This window comes from Trachypithecus francoisi, unplaced genomic scaffold (genome assembly GCF_009764315.1).
Source record: "Trachypithecus francoisi isolate TF-2019V2 unplaced genomic scaffold, Tfra_2.0 Lachesis_group5, whole genome shotgun sequence".
NCBI lineage: Eukaryota > Metazoa > Chordata > Mammalia > Primates > Cercopithecidae > Trachypithecus > Trachypithecus francoisi.
In genome coordinates this window covers 68043613-68060315 of record NW_022681470.1, presented here as the reverse complement: position 1 = coordinate 68060315, position 16703 = coordinate 68043613, and the positions used below count along the sequence as shown (strand labels likewise).

At 39.9% G+C, this 16703-nt stretch overlaps 1 protein-coding gene across 1 annotated transcript in view; it reads left to right on the top strand.

The window, feature by feature from the left end:
* The window catches only part of KCNH1 (potassium voltage-gated channel subfamily H member 1), a 435865-nt gene that overhangs the window by 96932 nt on the left and 322230 nt on the right, over window positions 1-16703 (top strand). Inside the window, exon 6 of the mRNA XM_033197084.1 lies at window positions 10145-10618. Within this exon, the coding sequence (XP_033052975.1) occupies window positions 10145-10618 (474 nt within the window). The remainder of the gene's footprint in view (window positions 1-10144; window positions 10619-16703) is intronic.

Below are 16703 nucleotides of genomic sequence, written 5' to 3'. Positions count from 1 at the left end.
TAGGAAGTTCTCCTCTATTTCTGTTTTTTTTTTTTTTTTTTTCTGAGAGTTTTATCATGAATGGGTGTTAGGTATTGAATTTTATTGAATGTTTTGTATATCAATTGATAAGTGATTTTTTTATTAGCCTGTTACATCGTACATTACATGGCTTTTTTTTTTTTTTCAATATTGAGCCAGCTTTGCACTCTTGAAATGTACCCCACCTTTTTTTTTTTTTTTTTTTTTTTTTTTGTTAAGTGGCAGGATTTTGCTTGGTTACCCAGGCTGGAGTGTGGTGCTATGATCCTAGCTCACTGCAGCCTCGAACTCTTGGGCTCAAGTGATCCTCCTGCCTCAGCCTCCCAAGCAGCTGGGACTATAGGCATGCAGCACCATCACTGGCCTTTTTTTTTTTTTTTTTGTAGAGATGGGGGGGGGGGTCTCACTATGTTGCCGAGGCTGGTCTTGAACTTCTGGCCTCAAACATCCTCTTACCTCAGCCTCTCAAAGCACTGGGATCACAGGCCTGAGTCACCACGCCTGGCCTCATTCTTTTTATATATTGCTGAATTCTGTTTGCTACTATTTGTTAAGGATATTTGCATCTGTATTTATGAGAGCTATTAGTCTGTAGTTTTCTTTTTTGTACTATCTTTGGTTTTGGGAATCAGGGTAAAATTAGTTTCACAAAATGAATTGAGAAGTGTTCCCTCTGCTTCTATTTTCTTTTAGAGATTATGTAGAATTGCTGTTAATTCTTCTTTAAATTTTGACACCATTATTTATTAAAATCATCTGGGCCTGGGGATTTTTTTCTGGGAGTTTAAAACTATGCATTTGATTCCCTCAATAATTTTATGGCTATCGGTGTGGAAGTTTGTGGTTTTTGAGGTCCATTTCATCTAACTAGTCAACTTTATGTGTATAGAGTTGTTTGTAGCATTCCCTTATTTTTTTTTAATGTCTCCAGTGTTTATAGTGATACTCTTTTCCATTCTTAATACTGGTAATTTCTGTTCTCTCTCTTTTTATTTTCAGTCTGGCTACAGGTTTGTTGATGTTATTTTATGTTACTGATCTTTTCAAAGACCACTGATTTTCTCTTGTTTTCCTATTTTTAATTTCATCGACTTCTGCTCATTATTATTTCCTTCCTCTTGCTTGCTTTAGTTTTATTTTTGTTCTCTTTTGATAGATTCTTGAGGTGGGAGCTTATAATATTGATTTAAGACTTTTTGTCTTAGGTAAACATTTAGTGATAAACATTTCCCTTTTTGTGCTACTTTCACAGTATCCCACTTCTATTTTCATTTTCATTGAGTTCAATAAAAGTTTCCCTTGCCACTTTATCTTTGGCCCATGGATTGTTTAGAAGTGTGATACTTAGTTTCCAAGTGTTTGGATATTTTCCCGTTATCTTTATTGGTTTCTAGTGTGATTCCATTGTAGTTGAGAATATGCTCTGGTGATTTTAATTGTTGTATTTATTAAGGTTTATTTTATGGACTAGCATAGGATCTATCCTGAATACTATTTCATGTACACTTATAAAGATTGTATTTTGCTTATGTTGGGGAGAGTGTTCTGTAAATATTGATTAAATTCTATTGTTTGATGGTATTGTTGAGTTCTTCTCTATCTTTGCTAGTTTTCTACCTAGTTGCTCTATCAGTTATTGAGAGAGGAGTACTGTGGGTCTGTTTCTCCTTTTGATTTTATTAGGTTTTTGCTTTACATATTTTGCAGTTCTTGTTTGGTACATATACATCAGGATTGTTCCGTCTTCTTGGAGTGATGCTTTTTATCATTATGTAATTTGCCTTTCTGTCTCTATTGTTCAGATACTTTCTATTACAGAATAACAATTATAGGATAATTTCTATTGTTTTATCATCAAGTTAAAGTTCACTAATTTTTTTCTTCATTTTGTTCATTTTGCTTTTTTTTTTCCCGAGACAGCTTTGCCTACTTCGTTGCCCACACTGGAGTGATCATGGCTTACTCCTGCCTCAACTGCCTGGGCTCAACCAACCCTCTCACCTTAGCCTCCTGAGTAGCTGGAACTACAGGCATGTACCACCAGGCACGGCTACATTTAAATGTTTTCTAGAGATGGGGTCTCACTATATTGCTCAGGCTGGCCTCAAACTCCTGAGTTCAAGTGATCCTCCTACATTGGCCTCCAAAGTGTTAGGATTACAGACATGAGCCACTGTGCCTGGCCTCATTTTGCTTTTGAGCCTATCCATTGGATTTTTTTATATTCATTATTATATTTTCTGGTTCTAAAACTTCCATTTGGTTCCTTATATCTTCTTTGCTTGTCCCTAATTGCTTGTTAAAGCACTTTTATGATGACTGTTCAAAAATCTTTTATATTTCTGATACATAATTTTGGTGTTGGCATCTATTGATTACCTGTTTTTCATTCCATTTGATATCTTCCTGGTTCTTGGTATAATGAATGAATTTTTTATTGAAAGTTTGGCATTTGGGTAGTCTCTGTATCTTCTTTAAAGTTTGAATTTTAGGTTTACATTTATATGGCAGAAGAAGAGGTAGGCATCCTCTCACTTTTGCCAGGTCAGGGTAAACATACAGATTTCCCACTCAGCCTCAGTTGACACCTGAGTGGGGTACTCCTTCTTGTTACTGCCGGGTAGAGATAGGAATTCCAGCTCCTCACTAAGCTTACATGGATACCTCTCTGCATTGTGGGGGATGACCTCATGACTGCTGGGCAGTGGTGAAAATCCCAGCTGTCCACTAGGCTTCCTCTGACCATCCCATTGAGGAGGGAAAGGGGCATCTCATTACTGCTGGTGGAAGTGGCATTGTGTGAGAGTCCATGCTTCTTACTGGGCCTTTTCTGGCTGGAATATCTCAGTAGGAGAGGAGATGGGAGATTAGTGGCTTCATTACAGCCTCAAGAAAGGGGAAGTCTAGGCTTCCTAGTAGGCCCTGCTGGCCTAGCTGAGGCGGGGTGGGGGCACACAATTTTTCTGTGCTATGTGGTTATAGTAGAGTGGTTATCATCTAACAGCTTTCTGTCTTTTGAGGCTGCCCATTTCCCAGTCCTTTTGGCTAGAAAGAATAGGCTTTTGTTGGGATTTTTTTTTTTTTTTTTTTGTCCGCACTCCTTGGAGTTTCCAGGTTGCTGGCTTCTTTAGCTCCAAGTCAGGAATACACGAGGCAAAAGGAAAACCTAGAGAGCTCACCACTGTGTCGTTCCTAGCCGGTTTGCTTTCTTTTCTCCACCTTTCAGAGTCGTCTTATATTTGTTTTAGATATAATGACAAAGGCTTTTTAGTTGCACTTAGAGGGAGGAATAGGGAAAAATATATCTACTCTATCATTCCAGAAATGGAAGTCCTATTCGGTTCATTTATTTGTTGTATTCTTGTTGGGGTGATCAGACCCAACACCAGGTTGTGGGCGTGACAAAGTCCGGCGGAGTCAAAGGAATGAGAAAAGACAATTTGAGAGAGAAAGTGGGTCCAGGGGGCCAACACTAGTTATGGAGGCTGCAAAGGCCCCAGGCTCTGGAAGCCCAGACTGTTTATTGGTGATCAAACAAAGAAACAGGTGACAAGAATGTGGGGTTGAAAGGGGGCGTTGCATTAAGCACATGATTTACAGCTGTGATGGTTTAGCATTTATATGGCCAATTCTAAGACAAAATCGATCTAGGAGCCTGGGAGGGCTAGAAGCAAGGAGCCAGCAAGTCTAGACACATGCCAGAGGTCAGGAGAGGTTTTATGCCCTGAGCCATGGATTCTGTCCAAGCCACGAGGGATTTTAGCCCCTGGGCTTAGACTATGGTGTGTCAGGGGAGCCTTCCACCCTTTAGCACAGAACTTGGTGTTCCAAAGGCCATGAGGGGTTTTAGACCCTGGACCCCGGACATGTTCCAAGACTCTTTTACATTATCCAAGCTCTGCCTCAGCTTCTGTCAACACTCAGCTTTTCCCAACAATTCTTAAAGGCCAAACTTCTTTCTTGCTGAGGTCTCAGAATCCAAGCTTCCTTAATCACACTCTTGTAATTTCCTTTTCATGGAGAGAGAAATTAAAATCTCAAGCATAGTAGGGAGTAGTGCATTCGCAGGAGGAGTGGAAAGAGTTCCTCCACCCAAAGATGCACACTGACACTCTGGATTCCTAGCTTTCCTTTGCCCCCTTTTAAAGGCTGGTGTCAACCATAGGGGAAACAGGGGGGTTCAGCTAATTTTACCTTTACTAAAGGGTCTTCAACCTCTAGAGGTAACAAGAAGTTCCCATGACACAAGAAGAGTTTTACCTAGAGATTTATAAGAACCTGCAAGTGGCAGAGGAGCAGCTGGGAGTCCCTTCCAGCTTGGCTTGGTATGAGAAGGCACAGCTTGTTGCCTTTGACTAACGAGGATGAAACCCGTTGGTGAGTCTCTCCTGGAACCAACCTTCTCTGGTCTTCTTCCTGCACTAAGTCTGCTTCCTTAGAATCCTAAGTTACTCAGGGAAATGTAACCATGATGTGGAACAGCATGTGTTTTGAATCTAGTTAGATCTGTTTTGTGATCCTGTCTCCATCTCTCGCTAGCTGTAGGACTTTAGAGTTCACTCATTCACTTAAAAACAGTCCTGTAGTGCGTACTTTGGGCCAGCCAGCATGCTGGGCTCATGGAATGTAGTAGTCGGTACTCTTCATTGCCTTTTTTTTTTCCTTTCTAGCCATCAGCAAGTCCAGCTGGCTATACTGCAGAAATATTAATATGTACAAAATTGGACTGCTTTTTTCTATCGTCTCATCTTTTTCTCTGTTATAACAAGTACCCAGATTCTGTTCTTCCCTCAATCCTTTGTACCAACTCATTATCTATAAAACAGCCAGGGTGATCTTTTAGAAACATGCATCTGATTATTATTCTTTTACCTAAAACCCTCTGGTTACACCCAGCCGTACATAGAATAAAATCTAACACCTCCCAATATCCCACTGGGTCCTGTGTGGTCTAGTTTCCATTTTCCTTTCAGAGCTCATCTAGCATCTTCTCCTTCGCCTCCTCCCACTCATTGTGCTTCGGCCACATTGGACTTCTTTCTTTTCCTGATAATATCAAGCTTATTTCACCCTAGGGTTATTACACCAGTTACACTCTCTGCCTAGGATAATTTTTCCATACAAACTTAAATGGCTGGTTCTTTGTTGTCACTCAGGTTCCAATTCAAACACTTTCCCTCCCTTACTCAAGTCACATTTTATCAAATCACAGTGTTCTGCCTGCCCCAGTGTTATTTAGTGGTTATCACAATTTGAAATGATTTTGATTTCTCTCCTAGACTGAGCTCCAAGAGAGCAGGCATCATGCTGTTTCCTTCATTGCTGCATGTCCAGTACCTAGAACAGTTCCAGGCACAGAGCAATAAATATATTTAAAAATTTTAATTGATACATAATTATATATGTTTATGGAGTACACATGATATTTTCATACATGTATGCAGTATGTAATGATCAAATTGGGGTAATTGAGGTCTCCATCACCTCAAACATTTTTCATTTCTTTGTGCTAGAAACATTCAAGATCCTCTCTTCTAGTTATTTTGAAATATAGTAAATTATTCTATTCACTCTACTGTGCTATAGAACACTTATTTCTCCTATCAAATACTAATTTTAAAAAACTTCTATTGATGCACATTAGATATACTTATTTTGGGGGTACATGTGATAGGTTGATAAATTTATATAATCAAATCAGGGTAGTTGGAATATCCATCACCTTAAATATTTACCTGTTTTTTTACTCTCGCTGAAATTTTGTATCAATTAACCAACCCTTCCCTATCACACTCTCTTCTGGTACCATTCTCAGCCTCTGGTAACCACTGTTCTACTCTCTACTTCTAGGAGGTCAGCTTTTTTAGCTTTCATATATGAGTGGAACATGTGGTATTTGTCTTTATGTGCCTGGCTTATTTCATTTAACGTAATATCCTCCAGGGTTATCCATGTTGCTGCAAATGACAGGATTTCATTCTTTTTTTATGGCAAAATAATGTTCTATTGGGTATATATATCCATTCATATTTTGTTTATCCATTCATCTGTCAATGGACACTTAGGTTGATTCCGTATCTTGGCTACTGTGAATAATGCTGCAATAAATATGGGAGTGGCAATAGCTCTTTGACATACCGTTTTCCTTTCCTTTGGATATATACCCACAAATGGGATTGCTGAATCATATGGTATTCTGTTTTTATTCAAGGAACCTCAATATGTTTTGCATAATGGCTGTATTAATTTACATCCCCACCAAAAGTATATAATAATTTCCCTTCATCTGGATCCTCACCAGTATTTATTTTTTATTTTTTATTTTTATAGTGACAGAGTCTTGCTCTGTCACCCAGGCTGGAGTGCAGTGGCATGATTTTGGCCCACTACAGCCTCTGTCTCCCGGGTTCAAGTGTTTCTCCTGCCTCAGCCTCCTGAGTAGCTGGGATTACAGGTGTGCACCACCATGCCTGGCTAATTTTGTATTTTTAATAGAGATGGGTTTTACCATGTTGGCCAGGCTGATCTCGAACTCCTGACCTAAGGTGATCCACCTGCCTCGGCCTTCCAAAGTGCTGGGATTACAGGCATGAGCCACCACGCCTGGCCCATCGGCATTTTTTTGTGTGTGTATGTCTTTTTGATAATAGCCATTTTAACTGGGATAAGATTATATTTCATTTCATTTTGATTTGCATTTTCCTGGATTAGTGATGTTGAGCATTTTTTTCATATCCCTGTTGGCCATTTATTTGTATATGTTCTTTTGATAAATAGCTATTCAGATTACTTCCTCATTTTTAAATCACATTATTCAATTTTTGCTGTTGAGTTGAATTCCTTGTATATTCTAGAAATCCCTTGTTAGATGAATAGTTTGCAGGTATTTTCACCCATTCTGTAGGTTGTCTTTTCATTCTGTTGATTGTTTCCTTTGCTGTGCAGACGCTTTTCAGCTTGATATAATCCTATTTGGCTATTTTTGCCTTGGTTGCCGGTACTTTTGAGGTTTACCTTAAAAATCTTTGCCCAGTCCAACAACCTGGAGAGTTTCCCCAAAGTTTTATTTTAGTAATTCCATAGTTTGAAGTCTTAGATTTAAATTTTTAACCCAGTTAGACTTGATTTTTGAATATGAGAAGAGATAGGGGTCTAATTTCATTCTTCTGCATATGGATATCTAGTTTGCCCAGCACCATTTGTTGAAGAGACTGTCCTTTTCTCAATGTATGTTCTTGGCACCTTTGTTGAAAATGAGTTCATTGTAGATACATGGATTTACTTCTGGGTTCTCTGTCTGTTTCGTTGGTCTATGTGTCTGTTTTTATGCAACTACCCTGTTATTTTGGTTACTTTAACTCTGTAGTATAATTTGAAGTCAGGTAATGTGATTCCTCTAGTTTTGTTCTTTTGGCTCAGGATAGCTTTTGCTATTCTGGGTCTTCTGTGATTCCATGTAAATTTTAGGATTAAGTTTTTCTACTTCTGTGAAGAGTGTCATTGGTATTTTAATAGGGATTGGATTGAATCTGTAGATTGCTTTGGGTAATTAGACATTGTAATAATATTCTCCCAATCCACGGAATACTTTTCTATTTTTTGTGTCATCTTCAATTTCTTGTCTCAGTGTTTTATAGCTTTATTTGTAGAGATTTTTCTTCTCTTTGGCTAAATTTATTCCTAGACACTTAATTTTTTTTGTAGCTATTGATAATGGAATTGCTCCTTTGATTTCATTTTCAGATGGTTTGCTGTTGGTGTGTGGAAATGCTACTGACTTTTGTATGTTGATTTTTGTATCCTGCAACTTCAGTGAATTTGTTTACCAGTTCTAACAGGTTTTGTGTGTGTGTGTGTGTAGTCTATGTTTCTCTAAATATATGTTTATGTCTGTAAACAGGGACAGTTTGATTTCCTCTGCTTCAATTTGGATGCCCTTTATTTCTTTCTCTTGCCTAATTGTTCTGTCTGGGACTTTCAGTGCTATGTTGAATAACAGTGGTGAAAATGGGCATTCTTGTCTTGTTCCTGATCTTAAAGGGAAGGCTTTCAACTTTTTCCTATTCAGTATGATGTTAGCTGTGGGTTTGTCATGTAAGGTCTTTATATATATATATATATTTTATTTCCATAGGATACTGAGGAACAGGTAAGTGTTTGGTTATATGAATAAGTTCTTTAGTGGTGATTTGTGAGATTTTGGTGCACCCATCACCCAAGCAGTATACAATGAACCCAATTTGTAGTCTTTTATCCCTCACCCCCTTCCTACCCTTTCCTCCTGAGTCCCCAAAGTCTGTTGTGTCATTCTTATGGCTTTGCATCCTCATAGCTTAGCCCCCACTCATGAGTGAGAATATACGATGTTTGGTTTTCCATTTCTGGGTTACTTCACTTACAATCATAGTCTCCAATCTCATGCAGGTTGCTGCGAATGTAAGGCATTTGAGTACCTTTCTTCTATACCTAATTTGTTGAGAGTTTTTTTTTTTTTAAATCATGAAGGGATATTGAATTTTATCAAATGCTTTTTCTGCATCTATTGAGATAATAATTTTTTTCCCCTACTGCCGATGTGATGTAACATGTTTGTTAATTTGCGTGTGTTGAGTCATTCTCGCATCTCTGGATAAATTCCAGTTTATTATAGTGTACACCATTTTTTTTTTTTTTTAATGTTCTATTGGATTCAGTTTGCTAGTGTGTTGTTGAGGATTTTGTATGTAGGTTCATCAGGAATATTGGCTTGTAGTTTTCTTTTTTCGATTTGCCCTTGTCTGGTTTTGGTATCAGGGTAATGCTGGCCTCATAGATTGAGTTTGAAAGAATGCCCTCTCCTTCAATTTTTAAAAATAGTTTGAGAATAACTGGTACTAATTCTTCTTTAAGACTTTGGTAACATTCAGCATTGAAGCCATCTGGTCCTGGGCTTTTCTTTGTTGGGAGATTTTTTAAATTACTGATTCAATTAATCATATTTCTTGTTATTAGTCTGTTAGAGTTTTCCATTTCTTCCTGTTTCAATCTTGGTAGGTTGTATGTGTCCAGGAATTTATCCATTTCCTCTAGGTTTTCCAATTTGTTGGCATATGATTATTCATAGTAGCTTCTAATGATCCTTTGTATTTGTTTGCTATTTCTTGTAATATTTCCTTTTTCATGTTGAATTTTATTGGGGGTTTCTTTTCTTAGTTAAAGATTTGGGTTTTTTTAACTTAGGTTTTTAAAAACCCAGCTTGTCATTTCATTGCTCTTTTGTATTTTTTGTCTCAATTTTATTTAATTTAGCTATTATTTTATATCTTTCCTTCTTCTAATTTTGGATTTGGTTTGTTCTTGCTTTTCTAGTTCCTTGAGGTACGTTGTTAGGTTGTTTATTTAAAATCTTTTAACTTCTTTGATGTAGGGCATTTATTGCTATAACCTTCCCTCTTAGTATTGCTTTTGCTGTATCCCATAGGTTTTTGTTATGTTATGTTTTCATTTGTTTCAAGACACTTTAAAATTTCTTTCTTAATTTCTCTATTGACCCACTGGTCATTCAGGAGCATGTTTAACTTCCATGTATTCATAAAGTTTCCCAAGTTCCACATGTTTCAATTTCTAGTTTACTTACACTGTGGTCAAGAAAGATTCTTGATATGAATTTGATTTTTAAAAATTTGTTAACACTTGTTTTGTCATCTCACATATAGTCTGTCCTGGAGAATGTTCCATGTGCTGATGAGAAGAATGTGCATTCTGCCGCTGTTGGATGAAATCAGAGCAATTAATATTTATTGAACAAAAAGTTGCTTAATCTTTTTGAGCCCCAGTTTCTAACTTATGGAATAATAATTGGCTAATAGAACAAAGGTGTATTTAGAATTGAGATAATAAATGTGTGTAAAGTGTTTACTACAACACTTGGCTGACAGCCAAATAGTAGTTTGTAATTGTTTCTTTATGATTATTTCTATTATAATGTTCACTTTCATTCTCCCATATTCCTTTATACCTGTTATTGTACCCAAACGATTTATTCAGAGTGTTGTGACCATTTGTCAATCACAGATGCTGACTGGTTAGATACTTGCAATTAAATCCTAACTTAGTTCTCTCTTGGTCATGTTTTTCTGTACAGGTCCTACAGCTGGGCTCAGACATCCTTCCCCAGTACAAGCAAGAGGCACCAAAGACTCCCCCTCACATCATCTTACATTACTGTGTTTTTAAGACCACGTGGGATTGGATCATCTTGATCTTGACCTTCTATACAGCCATCTTGGTCCCTTATAATGTCTCCTTCAAAACCAGGCAGAACAATGTGGCCTGGCTGGTTGTTGATAGCATCGTGGATGTTATCTTTCTGGTGGACATTGTGCTCAATTTTCATACCACCTTTGTTGGACCAGCAGGGGAGGTGATTTCTGACCCCAAACTTATCCGCATGAACTACCTGAAGACGTGGTTTGTGATTGACCTTCTGTCCTGTTTGCCATATGATGTCATCAACGCTTTTGAGAACGTGGATGAGGTTAGTGCCTTTATGGGTGATCCAGGGAAGATTGGTTTTGCTGATCAGATTCCACCACCACTGGAGGGGAGAGAGAGTCAGGTACATCCCTCAAATCTCAGACCTTGTTGTCATGTCTTTAAAACTGAATTAAATGTGGGTGGTCAACAGAAGAATAAATGGGTGGGAAATAGCATGACTGATGTGTAGAACAGAGGGAGCATGCTTGACAGATACCCTTGCCTGCTGTTCCCATCCTTTGGCGGTTTGGAGGCCCTGCATGACAGTGAATGGGTGTGGAAGAGACCAAAGGCTTACTCCTACTCCACGTGGAATGTAAGCCACTGGTTCAGGAATGGTGGGCCTGCAGCAGCAGGCATGCATGGCCACTGCACTGGCAAGTCTTCTATTGAGTATATAGTTGCTGAATGTCTACCTATTGGTTATTCTAATTATGCAGACTTTTCTTTTATCTGCTGCTGACTTTTGGCTGCTTCATAGCCAATTAACTCCTGGTGATAGAAATACCATTTTCCTGAAAGTTTGCTTTTCCTTTTTTCTGTTAAATTTTGAGATGAGTTACTTCTTTGCTAAAGTGAGTTTGGAGGCAACCATGTACTGAGGTAGTCAGGCACCAGCTTGTGGTTAAGAGGAGCAGTATTGTTTTTGGATTATACTGCTGTTTCAGTCCATTTTGTGTTGCTATAGAGAAATACCTGAGGCAGGGTAACTTACAAAGAAAAATCAAAATTCTGATGGCTGGAAGATTTAGGACCGGGTCACTCATGGTAGAAGGTGAAGGGGGGAGCCAGCTTGTCCAGAGATCAGGTGGTGAGAGAGGAAGTGAGAGACAGGAAGAGGAGGTGCCAGGCTCTTTGTAACAACCTGCTTTTGTGGGAACTAACGGAGTGAGAATCCACTTCCCACCCCACTTCCCCCAGAGAGGACATTAATCTTTTCAAGAGGGATCCACCCCCATGACCCAAACACCTCCCATTAGGCCCTATTTCCAACACTGGGGATCAAATTTCAACATGAGGTTTGGAGGAGACAAACATTCAAACTGTAGCAACTGTTTTCAATTGCTGGTCCTGCAGGCAATGGATGAAATTAAAGGAAGCTAAATTCTGTGTAAATGTGTTAGAATTAGGACAAGCTCTAAGTCGTTTTCTGAATGAGTGCCTGGGCCATGTGGTAGCAGGAAGGGCCACTGGACTGATTAAGGTGATTTTCTTTGAAAAAGTGAGGATGTCAAGTCATTGCAAAGAAAAGTGTCAGATTCTTATCTAGTTTGTGTTCTGTGGGAATTGTCCTTCCTTTTTCTTACTCCTAGTTGACATTCCAGATGGATTAAGAAAAGGCAGTTCATTTGGCAAGTCTCCAGCCCTGTTCAGCTGGGCCCTCATTGCTTCAGATTACAGAGGCTCCCAAGGTCTCAGTCTGGCTGGGTTGTGTGGGTAATCTAGGAAGCCACCTGGAAACTAAGTTGAGGTGCAAGACACATTTCAGAACTAACGGGCTCATAGGACTCAGGCTTGAGAACATTAAAAGGAACAGCCTGCTCCCTCCCGGGATGTCAAGACCCGGCCAGTGACTCCATGTCTTACTGGTGGTATAATGATGCCTTTGTGCCTTCAGATCAGTACCAGCAGTGGGACAGCAGCCTTTTCTCTGGGAAAACAGAACTGCTACCACTCCTCTTTCCAGTGAGCTTCTCTTTCCAGTGTAGCTCTTGCTACAAAATGCTGCCAATGTAGAGCTGGAAGGAGAGAATTTGGATGCTCAGATGCTCTAGATTCACAACAACCCATGCTTGTATCTGTGTGGTGGGTTTTAAAATACTTTAAAATCCCAAAGACTAATTCTCTGGGGTGGCTTGTGTGAATTTTGTAGGGGGATGAAATGAGTCAAGACTGATCATTTACAAGAGCAGAATCATACCTAACATGAATGTTGGGGTTCTTAAATGAGAATTTTTTTTTTTTTTTTTTTGAGACAGAGTCTTGCTCTGTTACCCAGGCCGGAATGTAGTGTCATGATCTCAGCTCACCACAACCTCCGTCTCCCGGGTTCAAGCAATTCTCCTGCCTCAGCCTCCCGAGTAGCTGGGATTATAGGCACGTGCTACTGCCCAGTTAAGTCTTGTATTTTTAGTAGAGATGGGGTTTCCCCATGTTGGCCAGGCTGGTCTTGAACTCCTGACCTCAAGTGATCCACCCGCCTCGGCCTCCCAAAGTGCTAAGATTACAGGTATGAGCCACCACTCCTGGCCCACAAATGAGAATTTTAGTACATGTTGGGAATATTTTTCTCTGTGAGCACATTTTTAGAAAATTTTTTTCTTAGGAAAATATGATAATTTTGGCTTAGATAATTCAAATAAATTATGTGAATCTAAAAGAGCTTCTTAAACACATATGGGGAAAGTGAAATTTAGCTTTAAAAACACACTGGTTTTTAAAATAAACCATTTTCTATTTAGAGTAATGGCACTAAAATTTTGCAGATAAATAGAACAGTTTTCCAGCTTCCACAGATTCTTATTAAAAATTGGCAGAACTATAAACACATATGTAAAATGTGTCAGTCACCTGGTAGGTTAACAGAGCAGAGTTCTTATCCCCGGGGAAGGAGTTCCAAACCAACTGAATATGTTGGGTTGGAACTCCTTTGCCGTTATTTATAAATACCCCAGTAGTGGTTTCTGATTTACAGATTCATGAAATAGATTGGTTAATAGGAAAAATGTCAGTTATCTGTAGCTTTCTCATTGGTAAAGGGCTTAGTATCAAACCTCTTACTATCACCTCTTGGTCATAAATAATAATATAAATATTAAGGGCTATAGCTATTGTTTCCTTCTGTAAGACATCATTTTATATTTGGTAATTTCTTTTAAAGCTTTGGCTAACACCTCAAATAATGCCCTTTCATAACAACGCTGGTGGTGTGGAGGGAGAGCAGTGTGAGGAATGGGAAGATTTGGCTTTTAGTTCTCTTGGTATCACCTGTTAAAACAGCTGGGATCCTTGTGCATCTCATTTAGGCTTTCTGGATCATGGTTTTCCTATGTATGTCTTGGGGATAATGCTGCTATACCTGCCTTACCGCATAGCTTTTGGGCAGTGGATTATTTGAGTTTCCTGCCAGCTCCAAGAGCTAAAGTCTGGTGAATGCTAAATCTCATCTGCATTAGTCTCACCTCCAGAAGTTTACTGTAAGAACAAGAGGCCTAGCACCCTGACCTCTTTCTTGTAATTGGGTGGGAGGAAAATAAGTTGGGGGCTGGGACCATTTAGCAGGTAATAAGTAGACCCACTTGAGGTCACAGCCTGACAGGACCATGGGGGTCTTATAGTTCAACCTTCTTAATTCACAAGTAAGAAAAAAGACTCAGAGGGGAAATGACTCTCTCAAGATCAAATAACATATCATATAATCACAGTAATAATGAGTTCCCTTCTGACTTCTCTATTCCTAATAGCGTCAGATATTTATAAAATAGGAACAAAACACTTAATGGACAGTTGAGTCAAAACTGACCAGGAAGCTTCTGACATGTGTGGCTCACTCCTTGGCTTGTCTGAATGTGGTGGAGAAGTTGGACACGGGGTCTGGTTGGGGTAGATGGAGGTGGGCAGCTACATTTTCCCCAAGGCATCTGTGTTGGGGATGACATGAGCAGTTGAAGATGCTTGCCAAGGGACAGACCCAGCACAGTTTCCCAGGCATAGTCCTTTGGTGAAACGACACCAATAAATTAGTGGGAATGAATGGCTGATGTTGGTTAGAGGATGTTGGAGAGCCCATGAAGGGCACCCCATCTTCTGAACCTGGATCAGGCTGAGGGAAAACCACCTGGGTTGGAGAATTCTGATTAATGGCTTAGCGGCTTCCTATTTACCACATGCTGTCTTCTCACCTGTGATCTGTTGTGGAGTTACTAATCTAATATTACAGCTCCCTGTGCTCTAGGTTCTTTCTCTGCGGGAGTGTGCAGAGAAACAACTTATTGACTCATTTCTCGTAAAAAGTACGTGTGGAGCTAGCTGAGTCATCTTTGGTGTTCTCAAAATTATGCCAATGGACTTGTGTGCCAGTGGAGACCACCAAAGAAGGACGTGAGCTGTGTTGGCTTTGCCATCTGTGTGTATGTGTGCAGTAGGGGTGGGGAGTTCTTGAAGTGAAAAGATTGGAGCCACCCAAAGCCTGGGTCAAAAAAGAACTGGAGTAAATTGTTAAAGCCTGCAATTATGAATTCAGCCCTGTGGATATAGCCCATCTCCATGATTTAAGCCACACAAGTGATCCCTTTGGCTAAACTTGTTTCACTTATGTAGATGGGCTGTATTTGCGTCATTCTCCAGTCTGTTGGTAATAATCTGTTTCGGAGGCCATTTGAGAATATGTTTGCACATTAGTTAAAATGGTTGGAGGACAAAAGGTCTGGAAACAGAGCAAACTAAAGCTTGGAATGGGTATATCAAAGCAAAAGCTAAATAAGTCTCTTTCAAGTGCTGAGTGGATTGTTGGACTAGTGTGTTTCATGTGTTAAAGATTGAATTATTACTGAAAAAACAGATTCACTCTCCTAAGGAAACTTATTGCTTACTGCTATTGAAGTGTGGAAATGCAAAGGGGAGAATGGGGCTGTTATCTCCCAGGTGACAATGCTGGTGCCCTGGAGCCTGAAGGTGGCCAAGAGCTTTTTTCTATCCCTGGCTCTGTAACCTCAGACAGCAGCACAACCAGCTAGTGCCAGTGATGCAGCTGACACTTGCCAAGAGCTCACATTCATGGGAGATACTCACCTTCTAGCAGAACAGGAACAAAATGTGCCAATGAAAAGATGATAGCATGACAAATTTTCCTTTATCTTGTGATTTCAACTTTCCAAAACACTCACACGGATCACCTTTATCCTAACTCTGTGTGGCAGTGAAGAAACTGCACTGAACTGGGAGGACGGCAAGTTGTTACCCAAGAGGGACTTTGTCACCCAGTTGTGCAACCTTGTGAAAGTAACTTCATCTCCCTCAACTTCCTTTGCCTCACCTGTGTGATGAGCCCACCCCAGCTCTAACCTTCTGTGGCTTGAGAGCAGGTATTATCCTGGTTTTGCAGATGAAAGGGACAGTTTGTCCTTTTGCCTGATGGCAGCTGTTTTGAGGTAGTGAAACCGGACTCTAGTCTCCTGACTCCTGGGCTTGTGCTTTCTCCTGCAGGTCATGCTGTCTCATCAGAGCATCTGGAAGGCGAGGGAATCAAGCTGTGCATTTCAGTCCCTGCGGCCCTTTCTCTGAATCATTCCCTGGCATGGCCCCTGCTGTTCCCCTCATTTTCGTGGACCTTTCTCACAGCTGAGGGGTGAGAGGTTTGGGTGGTCAGCCTGTGTGACCCTAACATGAGGTCACTGGTGCAAGTGTGTGGGGATGGATGGTGAGGGTGGAGGTCAGCAGTGACCCCAAGGTCTCATTGCCTATCCTGGGTGAATGGCCTCACCTCTAGGTTCTTCTAGGCTCACTATTCCCTGCTCTTCCAGGCTTTCCTTATCGCTGATGCTGAAAGCAAGTTGGACCAACGTTCATTGCTTATCCTGTTAATTTATCCCTGTCAGTCCTTACTTGTGGTTCTTTTCAGGTAGATGGCTAACATTTCAGTTTTCACACAGGTGACTCCTCTTGCTGTCCAGCTGGAAGCAGGTGGGAAACTGTCAGGTGAAAGTCATGAGATGACCAGGGCTTTTCTTCCCCTTTGATTTCTAATGATACTGTATAGGCAGTCCTTGTGGCTCATAATAGCAAGTTGGTTTTTTTAAATTAGTAGACTTTATGTTTTAGAGCTGTTTCAGTTTAAAGAAAAATGCAGTGGGATGTACGGAGACCACCCTCCCCTCCCCTTCTCGCCCACAGTTTCCTATTAACGTTAGCTACGTTCATATAGCATATAGCCTATAGTTTACACGAGAGTTCCTTCTTTGGATTATATATTCTATGGGTTTGGACAAGTGTGTAATGATGCATATCAACCATTACAGTTTCATATAGAGAAGTTTCAGTGCCTTAAACATCCTTTGTTCCACGTATTCATCTCCCTACCCCAATTCCCAGCAACCACTGATCTCTTTATAGTTTTGCATTTTCAGAATGTCATAACATAGGAATCACACAGCATGTAGTCTCTCAGA